The 18581-nt window shown below is 39.0% G+C and overlaps 1 protein-coding gene across 4 annotated transcripts in view; it reads left to right on the top strand.

Annotated features, from left to right (window-relative positions):
• The window catches only part of LOC139942373 (uncharacterized), a 33890-nt gene that overhangs the window by 3931 nt on the left and 11378 nt on the right, over nt 1-18581 (top strand). Inside the window, exons 2-11 of one of the 4 annotated variants that reach the window (XM_071939237.1) lie at nt 1182-1370; nt 1993-2047; nt 2830-3014; nt 3848-4012; nt 4937-5236; nt 6953-8038; nt 11766-12055; nt 12994-13034; nt 13785-13946; nt 15864-15971. In XM_071939237.1, coding sequence (XP_071795338.1) covers nt 1182-1370; nt 1993-2047; nt 2830-3014; nt 3848-4012; nt 4937-5236; nt 6953-8038; nt 11766-12055; nt 12994-13034; nt 13785-13946; nt 15864-15971 — 2581 coding nt within the window. Of the gene's footprint in view, nt 1-1181; nt 1371-1992; nt 2048-2829; nt 3015-3847; nt 4013-4933; nt 5237-6952; nt 8039-11765; nt 12056-12993; nt 13035-13784; nt 13947-15863; nt 15972-16616; nt 17390-18581 lie in introns of all 4 variants that reach the window. The other 3 variants (XM_071939236.1, XM_071939239.1, XM_071939238.1) reach the window with 3 other exon arrangements.

The following is an 18581-nucleotide window of genomic DNA, read 5'->3' as shown; positions in this document are numbered from 1 at the left end:
TCAGAAATGTATTTATAAAAGGTGAATATTTTTTTTTTAAATAAGCAACAGAAAACAATGAACATGTACACGTACACATAAGTGAGTATTTTCAAAATTGCAGGCCTGATACTTCACGGAGGCAACAAAGGCGATTTGTTGCCCCTGGTCATTGTTGCCTTGGTGCCCTTGAAATGCTACAGTACAAATTTACAATTTCCTCATAGGGTGCCCTTTACCAAGGAGAAAATGCCTTGGTGCCCTTGTCCTTTCAAAAACGAAGCATACAGGCCTGAAATTGATTAGTGTAGAATTGAAGTTAGAATATGATTAGAATCCAACCTTTTTTGTTTCGATCTTGTTGTACTGAAGGCTGCACATAGATTTAGGAATACCACTACAATCACAGTCTATCAGTTTGGGCGTTAAACTTCAGAGTCCAGCTTTCTCCAGAAGACGATCAGATCATACTGATCGAAATGTCGAGTTGAAACCAACGATTCTTTTCAGAACCACCCCAACTCATTAGAGATCTAGTCACTACGTACATGGTGTTACCGCAAACCTTTCCATAAACTTAAGATGTTGGATTCTGTTAGAGTGAGGACGGATCATAACTTAAAAGCACTGAACACGTTTGGTACATGTAGTTGTCAACGACCAGTATTCTCACTTGGTGTATCCCAACATGCATAAAGTAACAAACCTGTGAAAATTTCGACTCAACTGGTCATTGAAGTTGCAAGAAAATTATGAAAGAAAAACACCCTTGTTGTACAAAATAGTGTGCTTTCAGATAGGAATAAAAGGCTTCTGGCCAGAAGTATTTTGTTATTTTAGTGAGAAATTACCTCTTTCTCAAAAACTACGTTACTTCAGAGGGAGTCGTTTCTCACAATGGTTTATACTATCAACAGCTCTCCGTTGCTCGCTACCAAGTAAAGTTTTATGCTCGTATATATTTTGAGTGATTACCAAATGTGTACAGTGCCTTTAAATCAATCAAGGTAGTTGGAGTAAGGAAAGAACTGTTAATAAGAAAAATATTTAAAAATAAACATAATAATAATAATAACAGGGTTTGTGTAACACCATTTCATCTAGATCATGGTGCTCAGCAACAAGAGGCAATGAAAACCTTTTGATACAGTGTATATAATTTGTTTTAAACCTTTCTTTTTACTGTTTTATCTGTTATTTAGATCCATTTAGAAAAGCGCAGTGAGGCATTACAGACTCAGATCACGGAGACCAATCGCAAGACGATGGACTTAAGAGGAGAAAAAGACAAATGTGGCATAGATTTAAGCAATATACAGTTGACTACGAAGGAGCTAACAGAATCTCTCGATGGATGTGAAGAAAGACGATTATTCTTTGAGAAATCGTTGGTGAGTAACGGAATTGAAAACAAGAATTGAAGTACTTTTTGTTGGTTTTTTATTTGGGAGCTGTCCAGTTTAGTTGTCGAGACCACAAAGTTTTAGACCAAGTCCAAAACTTTCAATACTGGATTTAGACTTTGATCTAAAAGTCCAAGACCAAAACTGAAACTGAGACTTCAATGTCTGAGACTTATACTTAGACCAAGGCAGGTCTCCACCGTCGAGACCGAGACTTCAGACAAATCTTTACTGTAAATAAAAAAACAATTGTTGTTTGTTTATTTCACTGATTTGTTAATGGCGAACCATTTATGGACCTGTATTTAGGAGGTTTGTTTTCCCACTTTGATTGTGCTCTTGTAAAACAAGCTGCGAGCCATAAGATATATCCCCCAATTCTAGCTTAGTTTTGTACTATTCTTTCCCGATTCACCCTCTAGATTAAGCCACAATTTGTACAGGTTTGTTATAACAATCTGTTATAACAAACCTGTAAAAATATATATATATATATGTGTAGGGTTTGATCACACAGAACACTGTCTGCGACTATTTTGTCAGCTTTACTGATTCTGGTAAATGGAATTCATGATCTGATGATTACTTTGTTCCTTTTATTTGTTTGCAGGATGTTCAATCGGAAAATGCAAGTATCACAGTACAGCTGTTAAATGAATGTACAAGTGAGTGAAAATAATGTATATACATTGGCATGGGTTTTTGGATAAATAGTGGATTCAAATGAATAGTCTTTGGTAAAAAATAAAAAATAATTTTTATTTTTTTTGTACTTTGGCTTTACCTTTAAAGGGTGTGGACAACATTGGTAAGAGTGAAAATGTTCACAAATCAACATGAAACTTCAATGGTAACTTCATGTTAAACATTTTGCTCTCTCGGGTGTGTAACTTTCCCCCCAACATTTATAAGGACCCTATCTATTGAAAAATGTTTGCATCACAAAACTTTATTATTGCTTTCAGAGCCCCTGATGAAAGGGGTCACATCTGAAGGGCACCACAACAATTGTTGTGAGTGCTGTGGATTATACCGAGGCCTGCAGGCCTTTAACTTCGCTCTCGAAGGGCGGAGCAATTTTCTTCTAGTAAGGGGCACTTCTGTGGGGAAAATGTAAGTGTGTATTGGAGCAATGCACAGTGGTACCACAGCAAAAGCACAGGGCACCACGACAATTGCTGTGGGTGCCGTGTGTTGTTTCAAGGCCTGCAGACCTTGAACCTCGCTCTAGATTCTGTTAAAGGGCCCTGCTATGGGGAAAATGTATTGTTTGTATTGGAACTTTGCCACTGTGATCTTGATGAAATAGCAACATAATGTACATGTATAAAACTTGTTTGTATGTATGAGAGCACCACGGCAAAAGCACAGGGCTCTGCAGCGATTGGTGTGGTTTTTGTGGTATATTTTGAGGCATGTAATGTTACCAAACACTTGTTTGCTCCAGGGAAATTAAGTATAGCTGTCGAGGAAGAAGACCTTATTAACGATAAACAACGAGAGGAAGTTCACCAGCAGAATGAGGAAATTATTCAGCTAACCGCCAACAAGGAAGAGCTCGCAGGAAACCTTCAGAAATGCGAAGAGGAAAAAGACGAAGTCATGAACTTGGCCAAAAACTTTAAAACGCAGGTTGGTGTTTTAAATTTAGTGGTGACATTCCTGTAGTTTTATTTCTATGTTTGTATTTACACATTTACCCTTGGTAGACCTCTCAACAAGACACTTTAAAGGCAGTGGACACTATTGGTAATTACTCAAAATAATTATCAGCATTAAACCTCACTTGGTAAAGAGTAATGGGGATAGGTTGGCAGTATAGAACATTGTGAGAAACGGCTCCCTCTGAAGTGGAGTAGTTTTCGAGATAGAAGTAATTTTCCACAAATTTGATTTCGAGACCTCAAGTTTAGAACTTGAGGTCTCGAAATCAACCATCTAAACGCACACAACTTCGTGTGACTAGGGTGTTTTCTTCTTTCATTATTATCTCGCAACTTTGATGACCGATTGAGCTCAAATTTACACAGGTTAGTTATTTTATGCATATGTTGAGATACATATACACCAACTGTGAAGGCTAGTCTTTGACAATTACACTACCTTTAAGAGGTTACCAGCCAGTTACAAACAAACATTAGTATAAACACATTACTAAGAACATTAAAAAGATTTAAAAAAGATAAACCGGAGGCCGTTGGTTCAAGTCCCACTCCAGGCAATTTTTGTTTGTTCAAACCCAAACTATTTCAAACTTGCCCCGACCATTTCCCTTGTGGTTAATTACTTGATATTTATATAGTCTAAAGGTTTGTGGTAACACCATGTAATGAAAGTCACTAAATGAGTTGGGGGTGTTCTGAAAAGAATCGTTGGTTTCAACTCGACGCTTTGATCAGTTAGCTCTGATCGTCTTCTGGAGAAAGCTGCTATTTAATAAACTAAGAATCTTTTTGTCCAAACAGGCTGCAACAGCTCAGAGGGATTTCCTGCAGTGCAAAGAAGGCAATCTGCAATGCCAGAACCAACTGCAGCAGTTGATGCAGCAGCAGCAGGCTGTACAACAGCAGCCTGGTATGCAACAACAGCAGCAACAGCAGTATCAACAACAGCAGCTTCCTTTAAACCAGGTATGACTAACCATTACAATTCAGTTTCATGTCTGTCATGCAATGTGCACGTGGTACAACAATTACTATTACTGTGGTATAACAAGATGATTTGGTAATTAGGATTTGAAACTTTGCTTGGTGGAAATACGATATAGTAAGGTTTGCGGTAACACCATGTAATGATAATCTCTAAATACGTTGGGTTGGTTCTGAAAAGAACCCTTGGTATACTCTGATCGCCTTCTGGAGAAAGCTCAGAGCATACTGATCGAAACGTCAAGCTTTTTCCAGAAGACGATCGAAACGTTGAGTTGAAACCAACGGTTCGTTTCAGAACAACACCAACTCATTTTGAGATTATCATTACATGGTGTTACCGCAAACTTTTCTATATAAGATGATTTGTTCAAATAGATGGAAATATGCATCAGGGAAAAGTAAAATCAATTTTGGTTTTACCTATAACACAGATGTGTGAAAGCATTGTATTCTAAGTACTTTCTTAGTGATTTCTTTTTCACAGTGCATGGGAAAGTACTATGTATATAGTGGTATAACAATTAACCATATACATGAAATACAAAACCTGTAAACATTTGAACTCAATCTGTCGTGAGAGTCAGGAGAAAATAATGAAAAAATACAGTTTGAGCTACAGTTCTTTGAGTATAATACTATTTCAAGGGGTAATTATTTCACAGAAAAAAATGTTTCTGGTAATAACTTCATACTCAGTAAGCTTTCAGACTTAAATTATAATTCTTTATTCAAACCAATCCTGTAATATGCCTTTAATTAGAGACTTGGCTCGGTTAAATGTTATAGGACGTTTTAAATTATTTTTTTGATGTAACATGTGTAACTGCTGAAATTCCTCACAGGGTAAAGATAATTTTGTTTTTGCATTCTCTATGGTTAATAAAATCATGGCATTTCCAGCAGTATCAATTAGGTATAAATCAAGATGACCAACAAAATCAAGTTGTGAATCAAGAAAGAGAACGGCAACTCCAGCAGGTCATAAGACAAAATGACCGCTATGTACAGGGTGGTTATCAAGGCACCCAACAATTGCAGCAACAGTATCGGCAGCAAGAGCAAGGGCAAGCTCAGCAACACCAACAGCTGAACGGAAATCAAGAGTTTCCACTGGAATATCAACAACAACAACAGCTGCAGCAGCAACAACAGCAGCAGCAGCAACAAGAACTCGCAGAACAGCGGCAGGACACATCTGAAGTGGCAAGTTCAAATATTCCGAAGCTGAAGTTGTCATGTCATGCAACCACACCCACACACATCAACATCATTTTAGCCACAACATCTCTACTTTAAAAAACAAACAAATCACAAACTAATATTGTTTCTTTTATAAATCACCACACAACGTTGATGTCATGTAAACATCCAACACCTCCACTCCATTCTCAATTCAGTTTCACAAGTGTAAGTGCAAATTGCAATTTTTTATTTGGTAGTTTTTTGTTTTAAGCCAGTCTACGAGGATGTTGTATCGCACAACCTTTACAAATCAGAAAACAGATCACTGGTTAATCATTTTATTTGTATACGTCTAAATATTTTTAGACGTATAAAACCCTGGTGCACTTTTGAGAATGTTTGTTGTCTTTACTTTGTTTAGTAAGGGAATCAATGTGTGGTGAAGAGGTTTTCAACTAGTGGTTTTATCCCAACGAGGCCTGGTTCTTGATAATTTTACCGAGACGAAGTCGAGGTAAATTATCAAGAACCAGACCTCGGCGGGTTTAAACCACTAGTTGAAAACTGATTCAACACACTTTGATTCCCATTCATAATACCTTTTCGGTCAAAAACATCAACACTTTTTAGTCAAAAAGTAAAATAAATGCAAAAACTTTTTACAATTCCACACCTTTGTTGTATCATGATATTCAATTATAACTTTATCATTCTCAACATAATTTGATCTACATGAAGGGAAAGCGATGAAAATCAAAATTTCAGAACATTAATCAGCATCAAAAGCATCCATCAAAAGCATCCAGTAAATCTTGTACTTCAACGTACTTTGACAAACTACAAAAATCACAAGATTTATCGAGCACCAAGTTGGCAGCTGGTGCAAGATGATCAGCTTTTCACTCGCCAGCCACATTGCTTAACTTGAATCCAAACTGATGTCCAGGAGCAAGGTTGCAGTCCCTAATTGTTGAGTACAGTCCGACATCTCTAGATCAACATCAGAGTTTCTCAACAATGTTGAGTCAGTAAAGGATTGGAAGTAATCAAAACAACGCAACAATGTGGGGAGGACTTGTTGCACTTGATGTCGCTAAAGCAGGGCTCTTGGCTGGATGTCAAAAGAAGGTTACGCATTGGCCCATCCTGTGCGCTGTGCATTCATCATTTTTTCTCGCTAGATGGCGGTGTGATGACATTCATGCTTAAGATCTAAAGCAGCTTAGCTTATCAGGCTTAGAATTTTCATCTTACTTTGCTCAGTTGCGCATCAATGCAGCACAGAGAAGGAAAACCTGAGGGATAATACTGCTGTGCCTCATAGCTCAATTAGTAGAGCATCTGCCAGGAGTGTCAGGTGTTTTGGGTTCCTTATCCCATCTTGGATCTTTGAAAGGGCAAGGCCATTTTCATTTTGCAAAGGGCACTTCTATCAGATTGTCCTTACAAGGCTTGCTTGTGTCTCAATATATTTACCCATTACATTGAGTTGTTGTTCATCGGAGATTGCTGGCCAGCTATTGGTAATGTGAGGTTATATCTGCTTAATGTACTCTCTATGGCAGCCCTGATCATTTCATTCAATATCACTGCTTTCTGTAAAGCTTCGCCAAAAGAGAAAATATATCATGTGCATAGTAGTTGCAACCAATTTTCCTTGATCTCCTTCTTAAGGATTGGAATTGTGTGAGGTCATCTGCCATGCTTATTGTTTGTTATGAAATGAATTAATTTTAGAGCCCTGGAAGTCAACATGAGATTGAACCAAAAAGCCAATCTCACAATGAGCAGTTACAGGGAGGACAATCACAACAGCAGCAACAACAACAAGAGCAGCAGCTGCAACAGCAACAAGAGCAGAAGCAACAACAACAAGAACAGCTGCAGCAACTGGAGCAGCAGAAGCAACAACAAGAGAAGCTGCAACAGCTGCAACAAGAAGAGCAGCAGAAGCAACAACAACAAGGGCAGAAGCAACAGCAGCCACAGCAACAAGAGCAGAAGCAACAGCAGCCACAGCAACAAGAGCAGAAGCAACAGCAACACGAACAGCTGCAGCAACTGGAGCAGCAGAAGCAACAGCAACAAGAGAAACTGCAACAGCTGCAACAACAAGAGCAGAAGCAACAGCAGCCACAGCAACAAGAGCAGAAGCAACAGCAACACGAACAGCTGCAGCAACTGGAGCAGCAGAAGCAACAGCAACAAGAGAAGCTGCAACAGCTGCAACAAGAAGAGCAGCAGAAGCAACAACAAGAAGAGCTGCAGCAGCGGCAGCAGCAGCAGCCAGGGACAGATAAAGAACATGATAAAGAACAGCACGGCAGTGAAGAGCCCCAGCAAGAAAAAGCCAATGAAGATCAAAATGCCCAGAAAAAAGAAGACTTTGAGGGATTGGTTAAGGACAAGCAGGACAGCAACCAACAGCAGCAGATTGATGGAGAGCAGAAGCTTCAAAAGGATGAACAGCAACAAAATGATGACAAGCCACGACAAGATGTGGAAGGCAAAATACAAGAGAGCACAACTCAGCAACAAGAGAGCACAACTGAGCAACATGAAAATAAACAGACGACAGAGAAAGTTGTGCAACAGCAAAAGACGACAGAAGAGCAGAAAGATGGAGGTGAGCAAAGAGTACCGCAAGAGCAGGATGTTCAGCATCAACAGCAAGATGGAGGACGCCAGCAAGATGAGACTCAGCTCAAAGAGCAATTGCAAGATGAACACAAGCTCCAAACTGAAAAAGTAGGGGATGGCCGTGAGTCACACCAAGACGTTAAATCAGGACATCATCTCCAGCAGGAAACTAAGGGAAAAGTGGCAAGTTAAACATACACTACTCCAAGATTACAGAGAAACTAATCATCGCATTTCACTTTCTCATTTGGTCCTTGTTAGTTTGCACTTCACGCAGTTTTTTAACGGGTTGCTTCATTTTGCTTCTTGCATAGTTAGAGGTATTTGGGGTTCTTTTAGTTGGCATTGCTTACCCACTGATATATTCTACGTATGCTCATGATCACCAATCTAAGCTTACTGGATAAGAACTCAATCTCTACACATGCTGTGTACATGTTGCTATTGAAACTTGGCCCAATTTCATAGAGCTGCTAAGCACAAAAATTTGCGTAGATGAAATTTTTGCCTAGATAAAAACTGGATTACCAACCAAATTTCCACATTATTTTCAGGATAAAAGCAAACAACAGCTGAATACCTGTAACAAGCAATGTGCAACATATGGAAATTTGGTTGATAATCCTGTTTTTATTGAGGAAGAAATGTCATGCTAAGCAAATTGTTGTGCTAAGCAGCTCTATGAAATTGGGCCCTGGTTAGTTTTCACATAGCGTATAAGCCCAAATCTTTGCTTATCTGTACAAAATCTCCCTGATAGCAAGCTGTAAATGATGACAGCTCTGTGTATGGTAAGCAATGCCATCGAGTTAGAACCAGGTACCTCTGCTTTCCTTTGATCTTCTCACAGCTTTTGTACTGTGATACATTGTGATCATCAACAGATTGTTTTTCTTCTTCCTGCTTTAAAAGTTTGCACAACATTGGTAACATTGGTAAGAGTGAAGGTATAAACATTTAAGAGTTATAATACATGTAACTTACACGATCCGTGGTATAGAGTTTTTCCTACTTGATTTGATTTCCGATTTTTTTATTTTTTTTTTCACTGATAAAAAATCTGAAAAATTGTGATAAAATGTCTACATTATGCGTTCATGTTGGTCAGCTCTGGTACAGTCACAATAAAATGATCCAACTTTTTTTCATAGGCCAAACTTCAGGCATAGTCATACATGGTGGGAAAACTTCCCTTGAAATATTTTTGCCTGAAATAGTGCAGTTTTTGAGGAATGAGTAAAACAATCAGTTTTGATCTTGCAAGTCCAAAATATTGATGTTTGAGAACTGTGAAAATATTTATGGTTATTTTATCGCTAGTTTCTTGTGACTTCAATCACAGATTGATCTTAAAATTTAACAGGTTCCTTATTTCATGTATATGTTTGTTGACATTAATTGTGGATACCGGTCTTTGACATTTACCAATGTTGTGCACCTGCTGTTGCAAAACCAGAATAACAAGATAAAATACTTTTTGAAACTTATTTGCCTATAAAACTATTGAATGCTTGTCTATTTGGGTGACGGGTTATGTTTACTCAACTAGATCCAGTTGTACAATGCTGCTTCTTACCACATTAATTTGTTATGGCTGTTTCTTGTTTAGCAGGTATTTCTATAGCCCTTTTCACACCGTGTCTCTTGTCCCCGTGGAGGCCCCTGGACTTTACCTCATGGTTACCCCGGCACACTTTCACACTGGTCCCTACTGCACAGGGTTCCAGTTGCGCGTGTCAAGAATACCCAAGGGTTTTTACTGCTTATCCCTACTCCGGAGCAGGGGTCGCTATTCCCAGGGCTTCGCCATTTGTCAGGGCAAACTAGGGGAAGACCAGGGGTAAAGCGATTATGGTCTGTAAAGTCCGGAGACAACCCCGGGGAATAGACTAGTGTGAAAGGGCCTCCGTGTTAAATGCAGAAAGCTGCATTCGCAGTAAATTAATATTTAACCGAGACCAAAGTAAATTTGCCTGTGTCCGCACAAGGAATATTAAAGTTGGTAAACTAACAGAGACGATTTTGAAACAAGTTTAAAAGCACATTAACCTCTTTGTTGTTGAATTGTTAAAAATGCTGGTGACCGCATTGTTTGACCACTTCTGAAACAATAAAGCTGTTTGCTCAAAGGCCATTTTTACAAACTCCATTGTCTCCTTGAAGATACTGATTTACAGCAAAATAAGCATACAAAAGTTCTTACTTATTAAGTTCCCTTTCATATGTTAGCAAAATCATTGAGATTGGTCGATAAATGTCAAAGTTTGTTGTCTTTTTTTCATTAGTCTAACCTCATACACTTTTGTACACAACCATGTGGCGCTCTTTGTTTAGCATTTTGGATCTTTCAACTTCAAATTGAAGAGATCGCAAAATAGCAGCCTAATTTTGTTTACCGTCATTGGGCAGATGTAATCTTTCTTTTCCCAATGACGGTAAGCTTGGGTATGCAGGGTGAACATGGACAAAACTACAGAGTTGATACAAATGGCCTTTGCGCTCAGGCTTGAGTGCTTTTTGCGTGTTAGCTTGGTCGACTAAAGTTGGTTGTGGTGAGGATAGGAGGATAGAGTGAACTAACAGAGACAATGGTTAAACAACCTACATACCATGCATACTGACCAAATTTAAGCAAGATTTAAAAAAAAAAATTTGTTAAATGGTGTTAAATGTAGTTTTATTGTTACTTTTTCACGAAAAAAATTTGAAACATGAACTTCCTGTCTACTGACTTCAATGAAGTTATCAGGCATCCAAACCAAATGGGTCCATACATTCTAAAGAGGACTTTTTGCTCTATATAAAAATTCAAATTCAATAACATTTTTGGTTGAAAATCATAAAAAAACTCGGGAATGAACTGAACATTCTCTGTATAAAAAAAGAACAGATCAATAAGCTTGGACGATATCAAAGTATTTTATTCACGATATATCGCCGATAATATATCGCGATATTCGATATAATCGCGATTAATTAAATTTGACATCATCAGTCTTCAAACTCCCAGTGAAAGTTGTAGAAGAGACAATCATAGCATAAGAGAGGTGTTATAATGACCTATTCTTCTGGTTTTACTACAAACCTACGGGGTGCAAGATGTCTCAGCTAGGAAAATACATCACTATATTGCGATACTAAAACGATATCGCGATATATCGCGATATATCGCAATATATCGATATTTCGATTAAAACCAAATCGAACCGATATCAAAATCGTTTCCAAATTAATATCGCGATATTCGATAATATCGTGATATCGCCCAAGCTTACAGATCAATTGTCCTTTTGCAGGAAGTGTGAACCATGCTTTACACTATTGTTAGCTTGAGATTATAGGCTCTATTGCCGCCGTGAAGTGTTAAAAGGCACTGTACACGTTTGGTAATTGTCAAAGACCAGTGTTCTAACTTGGTGTATCCCATTATAAGCATAAAATAAAAAGCCTGTGGAAGTTTGGGCTCAATCGGTCATCAAAGTTGCGAGAAAATGATGAAATAAAAAACACCCTTGTTGGACGAATTTGTGTGCTGTCAGATAGGAATTAAAGACTCGTGCTCAAAACTATGTTACTTCAGAGGGAGTCGTTTCCCACAATGTTTTGTACTATCAACAGCTCTCCAATGCTTGTTACCAAGTCATTTTTTAAGTGTATATTTGTTTTGGTAATTACCAAACGTGTACTTGCCCTTTAAGCATGCTTCTGTCAGCACAACACAATTGTGTTTTTTTGCCTTGCACACTTGTCACCATTTATTCATACCTGCCTTTTTTGTCTTGTGGTATCGCTAAAACCAAGCTTTGTGTTTTAGAGGTTAGATATTAATGGAAGCAACGCACAAAAATCCGAGGTTTTGCAAAATTGGCTTAGTCTTTAAATATCTCCATTTCTGTTACTCAAAAATTAGGGTAACGGCAACCAACAGTATGTACCTGTGGACCAGCAGCAACAGTATGTGCAGCAGCCCAACGATCTGCAACAGCAGCAGCAGCAGCCCATCGATGTGCAGCAACAGCAGCAACAGCAACAGGTTGAATATGGTGCTGCCAATCAGCAGTATATACAGCAGATGAAGCAGAAGTTGGAGCAGCAGATGCTGTTACAACAGCAACAGCAACAGCTGCAGCAGCAGCAACAGGCCCAGCAGATGAACCAGGGTGAGGCTGTCATCCCGCAGCAAAATGACAATGAGAGAGGGTGAGTACATGTACAAACCACTTGGAAACGAGTCTATAATATTATTAAAGACAGTGGACACTATTGGTAATTGTCAAAGACCAGTCTTCTCACTTGCTGTATCTCAACATATGCATAAAATAACAAACCTGTGAAAATTTGAGCTCAATTGGTTGTTGAAGTTGCGAGATAATAATGAAAGAAAAAACACCCTTGTCACACGAAGTTGTGTGCATTTAGATAGTTGATTTCGAGACCTCAAATTCTAAATGTAAGGTCTCGAAATCAAATTCATGGAAAATTACTTCTTTCTCGAAAACTACGTCACTTCAGAGGGAGCCGTTTCTCACAATGGTTTATACCATCAACCTCTCCCCATTACTCGTCACCAAGAAAGGTTTTATGGTAATAATTATTTTGAGTAAGTACCAATAGTTTCCACTGCCTTTAATAAGAATAATAATAGTGGCTTCTTATATAGCACGCATATCCGTCACTCAGTGACGCTCAAGGCGCTTTAACAAACAATATTTTCCTGCTTGGATGTGGGACCACGTTTGAATAATGAGACTTACTCCTTTTACATAGCACCATGTAATGTTTTACAAGGTGATGTGGTGCAATATGCTGCCAATCATAAAAACTAGTTTTTAAATAGTGCTTTTAAGAGCTTCTTATAATTATTTACTTCCAGACGTTTTTTTTTACGTTTTTGAATTATGAGACCCATTTATGTTACACCTTGTAGGAGCTTGTACATTAGGTGATACAGTACATTCATCAGCGCATGGGACCTATTGATATACTGTACGTCCCATCCCAAGAACCCACCAATAATATTTAAGTGTCTTGCTGAAGTATCAAGACCAGGACTCGAACCCACACTCTGCAAATGGCAGAGCAAATATTTGGACACCCCCAAATTATTTTCTTGTGTGTTTTTTATTTCTTTGCTGCAGGGTGCCTCTGGAGGTTGGAGACAATAAGGTTGTGGAACAAGGTATGGACCTGGCCTTACATACTAATTATGTTAAAAACCACATGGGAAACTGACTGAAATTTGACATTTTTGACTAAGAATGGGATTTAAACCTATGACCTTCGAATCAACATGTCGGTGCTCTTCTAACTGATAAGCTTGGGCGATATCACAATATTATCGAATATCGCGATATTAATTTGGATCGCGATTATATCGAATATCGCGATATATTGTCGGCGATATATCGTGAATAAAATAAATCGATATCGCCAAAGCTTACTAATTGAGCTATTTGTGGTATTGTACAAGGCAATTTTATGAATTCTATCACTTCAGACAAGAACGTTGTTGTTGAAAGATTCCTGCATTTTGGGGGTGAAAAACCCCCTGACTTCTATGGGAAGTAAACCTGCCACCTCAAGGTTTAAGTGCCAGTCGGCTGGGGTCTCTGTCTTGCCCAATATGTTGGCCATCTCTCTATTTTAAGGTCAATATCTTTGTGTATGGGTGCTAGTCAGAAGCCATGAAATTTTAATGTACCACAGGTTCATACTTCTTGCGAACGTGATACAATACAAATTTGACGTCACAAACTCGCAACAAAAAATTTGCAACAGTTGAACTGTGTTCACCTCCTGCGAAAACAGCCATGTACTTCGCTTCCCATTCACATTTGTAGGAAGTTTGAACTCGACTGTACTCGTACAGAATAGACTTGCAAAGATACATGACCTTGTTTTTACTCGTTGTTCGTTTTTTCTTCTTCAGGACAACAAGACCCTGGTCTTCCAGAGAGGGAAGCAAATGAGGTCAACCAACCGGTGGAGGTAGAAGGAGAAGGGAAAGATGAGACGCTACTTCAAGAGGAGAATAATGCAAGGGAGGAAGGTGGCGAAGAGGACGGGGGCCCTGCATATCGAGATGACCAAGGTCAGTTATGCCGTAAAGGGATAATCTAGGAAATACGGTTTTTTACCCCCCCCCCCTAAAAAAAAACTTTGTCGAAGTTGCGAGATAATAATGAAAGAAAAAAACACCCTTGTCACACGAAGTTGTGTGCGTTTAGATGATTGATTTCGAGACCTCAAATTCTAAACTTGAGGTCTCGAAATCAAATTCGTGGAAAATTACTTCTTTGTCAAAAACTATGTCACTTCAGAGGGAGCCGTTTTTCACAAGGTTTTATACCATCAACCTCTCTCCATTATTTGTCACCAATTAAGGTTTTATGATGATAATTATTTTGAGTAATTACCAATAGTGTCCACTGCCTTTAAGATCAAATTCATAAACACATGAATTTAAGTGCGGATTTCCTGCAAGTGTAAATGCCAATTTTTCGCTTACAGTAAGCAGAGCTATGAAAGTGTAAATGCCAATTTTTCGCTTACAGTAAGCAGAGCTATGAAATTCTGCCGAACCTCACTGCAATCACCACAATATGGTTGGTTTTTCGGAAAGAGTATTCTTAGCGCTCGGCGCGATGTGAATAAAGGTACCATATAACCAAACCGTTTGTATATATACTGCGTTCTGCTTCTGTATTAGTAGAAACAAATTAAGTCCTTCTTCACTTTTTATCAAAGGCTTCTTGTCCTCAACGAGCATCCTTAGTTCATTCAGTTTCTTTCCCGATCCCAGTGTTCCCTTTCGTGCATCATTAAGGTCAGACTGAAGTAGACTGACTAGGTTAGGTTAGGATTGCTGTTTTTTAAGAATTCGGCCCAATACTTTGAACCCGTTGGCTCCTACTGCGACAAATTCCAAGGCTCTTACCCTAAACTGTATTATTTTAAAATCCGCTACATATATTACAGGGGTTTCCCTTAACCTTTTTTTTCAATCGCCCGCCGGGCGAGTCAACCAAAATTCATGATCGCCCGCAGGTTTTTTCACTAGCCCACATGTAATTATACACAAAATTTTCAAAAAGAAAGAAAGAAAAAAAAAAAAAAGAAAAAAAACCACGAAAGTGAAACCCTTAAAATTGCTTTTTTTTTATAGGATTTTATATCTGAATTTTTACCTTAAACTATCCCTTTTCCATCAACAACAACTTTAATGACTTCGTGGTTAGGGGGTCGGTTGATTTGAACATGTTTTGAACTCCGTTTGCAACAAAATCTTCATGAATCAACGATCAGTCAACAACGCACATCGAGAAATAATTCAATGAACTTTGCCCCGCAACGCCCTCTGTTGGCAAAAGTTGTCCATGTTATTGGTTGTCCAAGGCTGTACATTGTGCACAGTCTGCAGTCATTATGCACAACGTTCGGCAATTCTTTACTCCGTTCGTGAACATGTACTGCATTGAAGTCTAGTCAAGAACATAATGAATATGGAATTATTAACAGCCATCAACGGCCAATCACAGCGTGCAGAGATTTGGTCAGAATGGACTTTGGACGACTGTGTGCGTTGTGTATGTGCTGTGCATACTGCATGGATGTACCACCAGTGGGCGACCGTGTACTGTGAGGATACTCGGCACCATGTGGTTTGTGCATCGTGTTTTCAATTGATTGTACGTGTTTTCTGAAACGAACGACAGCAATTCCGGTCCTGATCACGACAAAATTAAATCTAGCAAGTATCTAGAATTATCAAACTTAGTAATTTAAAAGCTTCAGTAGAAGTCTTCTGTGGGATTTTGCCACTGAACCCTCATTTATATGTGAAAAGGAATAATTATTTGACTCGCCCGGCGGGCTAGTGAGAAATGGTTTTCAGTCGCCCGCCGCTATTTTCACTCGCATTTGGCGATCGGGCGACCGCTAATTTCGAACCCTGTATTACTAGTATTGTTATAATTATTATCGCCCGTTATGGCTTTTGTCTCGGCAGGAGAAGTAGAAGATGAGAACAAAGCTATGGAAGAGAAAGAGTTGGAGGCAAAGAGACTAGAAATAGAGGAGCAAAGGCTGGCAGAGGGCAGAGAAGAAGACCCTCAAGGTACAGTAGTAAAAACTACTTCTTGAAATACAGTTCAAGACCTAACTTGTTTTTTTTGTTTCTATTGCATTGAGATTGCTGGCATGGCTAGACTAAATTCGGGTCCTTACTTCATGCGAATGCGAGTATGAAGCGAATTTTGATGTCACATGGCTATCTTTGCGAATGTGTGACATCAAAATTTGTACCACATTCACATTCTTCAGGAAGTATGAACCAAGCTTTACACTATAACAAAACAGATTTTAACTCAAATTCTACCTTTGTTTCGCTTTTTTATGCAATTTTTGTACCTTTTTTGTGTTCCTGCGTTTTACTTTTGTTTTTAAAGGAAGATGATGAAATTCTGACTTGACAAACTATTCGTGAATAACAAAGACAACATTTTCTACATAATGTTTTTGGTCAAAAACTAGTTGTTTCAGATGACTATTTGCTTGTTACTTGCTGTTATTTTCAAAGATCCACACAAAAATCCACAAAAGATTGAGTTAAAAGTTAAAAAATTGAGATTGCTACTTGTCTGTTTTCGCTGTGGTTGTTGTTTTGGTTTGTTGTTTTTTAAAAGGACATTAACTCAATTTCTAGTCTTTTAACAAATGCTAATACAAGCACATTTCCTTCCTTGGCTATTAACACTTTTAGCAGTTACGCCAATAGCAACAATTAAAACCCCTCAAGACAAAGCAGTGAATCCAATAGGGCTAAAGAGTCCACATCATCGAGGCAAGCCAACATCACAGTCCGGGATTGATGTCTTGAGGAAAGAGGACAACAGCGAAACCGAGAAGACTGAATTAGGACTGAGATACAGCGAAACCATCAGTGAAGAAGCTAGGAAACAGGAGGATCTTGAGTTGCACCGTCTGGGAGAATTAGAGGAGACACTGGATGCAATAAAGGAGGAGTTATCTCAGGAGAGCAACAAAGCCGTTGAAAGCCTCAAGGAGGATGCCCAGGAGCAGGGTAGAGCAGAGATTTTGAGTGATGCTAATGAAGAGCATCGAATCGGTCGAGTGATACCACAAGTGCCAGTTGCTGTTGAGGGTGAGAAGTCTCCGTCGACCTCTCAAGAAAACATGATTGACACCAATATATCGCCAGTAGAGGCAGAGCATAACAATGAAGCGTCGTCAGAAAAAGATGCAGAAAAAACGGTGGATGATGATGGTAAGGTTCCAACTCAAAGCCAGGAAGCCTTGATGGGTAACCAACAAGCTGAAGTTGAAGTTGATGCCGACGATTCTAACCATAGGTATCGAGGAGTAGACGCAGGGCAACCTGACCAACAGGAGGCACAACCTCAGGCTGATTCTGAGGAAGGTCATCAGCATCGAGATGAGAATGCGGAAGAGCGTCTTCAAGACGCCTCTAAAGACGCAGTGCATCTTCCTGTGAACCAGGATTCTCCTCAAGGGGTAATTATTTCCTTGGGCATGTTTGACGCTAAGCTGGATGTTTTCTAATGCTACCCAGTGATCTACTCTTGCTGTCTTGGTGGTGTTTTTGTTCTGGTGAGCTGCTGCAATCCTGTCTGTCAGTCCACCTGCCTCCTTCTCTCTGACCTGTTTGGTCAACTTGCATCTTGGTATGATGACCTTGGTACGCTTCTGTCTCTGATTTCACTGGAAACTCTTTCTGGGTTTTTTTCTCACCGCACTGAACTTTGTCTGCACTTCTATAGGGGAGCTTTTCTCTTTGTGGTCACTCTTGAGCTTTTTGTTATACGGTGGCAGAGCAAATAAATTGTTTAAATTGTCAATAATGCTGATGTCTGATCAGGTCTTAGTAATCTTGATATTTTGTAACCTTCAATAATTTGTTTTATTCTACCTTTTTACACATTGATTTGGAACTTCCTGTTACTGTAGCTACACCAACACTCCCCCCCCCCTTCCCCCACTCCCTCCGTAAACCCCTGCCATGGGACACCATTGTTAAGGTTAAACCATGTAAATGAGCATGTGTGTACATTACACACACAACTCTCAGCCAATGATAGTTTTCCCTTTGACCTCAATGATAGCACTGTTAGTGAGCTAGTAAGCTACCCCATCTGTACACACCCTAGTGTAAGGAAAGTGGTTTGCTTCTGGGTTTCAGTGTTAAAGACAATTTCATGTGTACTTGAAACACAAAATGAACAATGGCACGATGTATGGGGATTTTCTCAGATCGTATCACATAGTACTAATTAAAGATGCCATTTTAATAGGATGCCCTTGCCTAGAGGTAAAAAAAGATGTCAAAAAATTTGAATTTCCAAAGATCTCCTTTTTGCACTCGTCCATGTTCATATTATAATTAGGGATGCTTTTCAAAACTAAACTAGCCAGCTGGACTAGATGGACGGCATTCTGACTGGCCCTTGTGTGTTTTAACTGGCCAGAAGACCACTGTTTGCTGGTTGAATGATGTCGGGATGAATGTGCTTCTTAAAGGCACTTGATACTATTGGTAATTACTCAAAATAGTTGTTAGCATAAAAAAGCTGTTGATAGTATAAAACATTGTGAGAAACTGCTCCCTCTGAAGTTATAAAGTTTTTGAGAGAAGTAATTTCTAACTGAAATATTTGAATTGAGTTCGAGACCTCAGCTGAGGTCTCAA

Source organism: Asterias amurensis, chromosome 9 (assembly GCF_032118995.1).
Source record: "Asterias amurensis chromosome 9, ASM3211899v1".
Taxonomy (NCBI): Eukaryota; Metazoa; Echinodermata; class Asteroidea; order Forcipulatida; family Asteriidae; genus Asterias; species Asterias amurensis.
The sequence above is the reverse complement of the archived record's forward strand: the minus strand, read 5'-3'. Positions and strand labels throughout refer to the sequence as shown.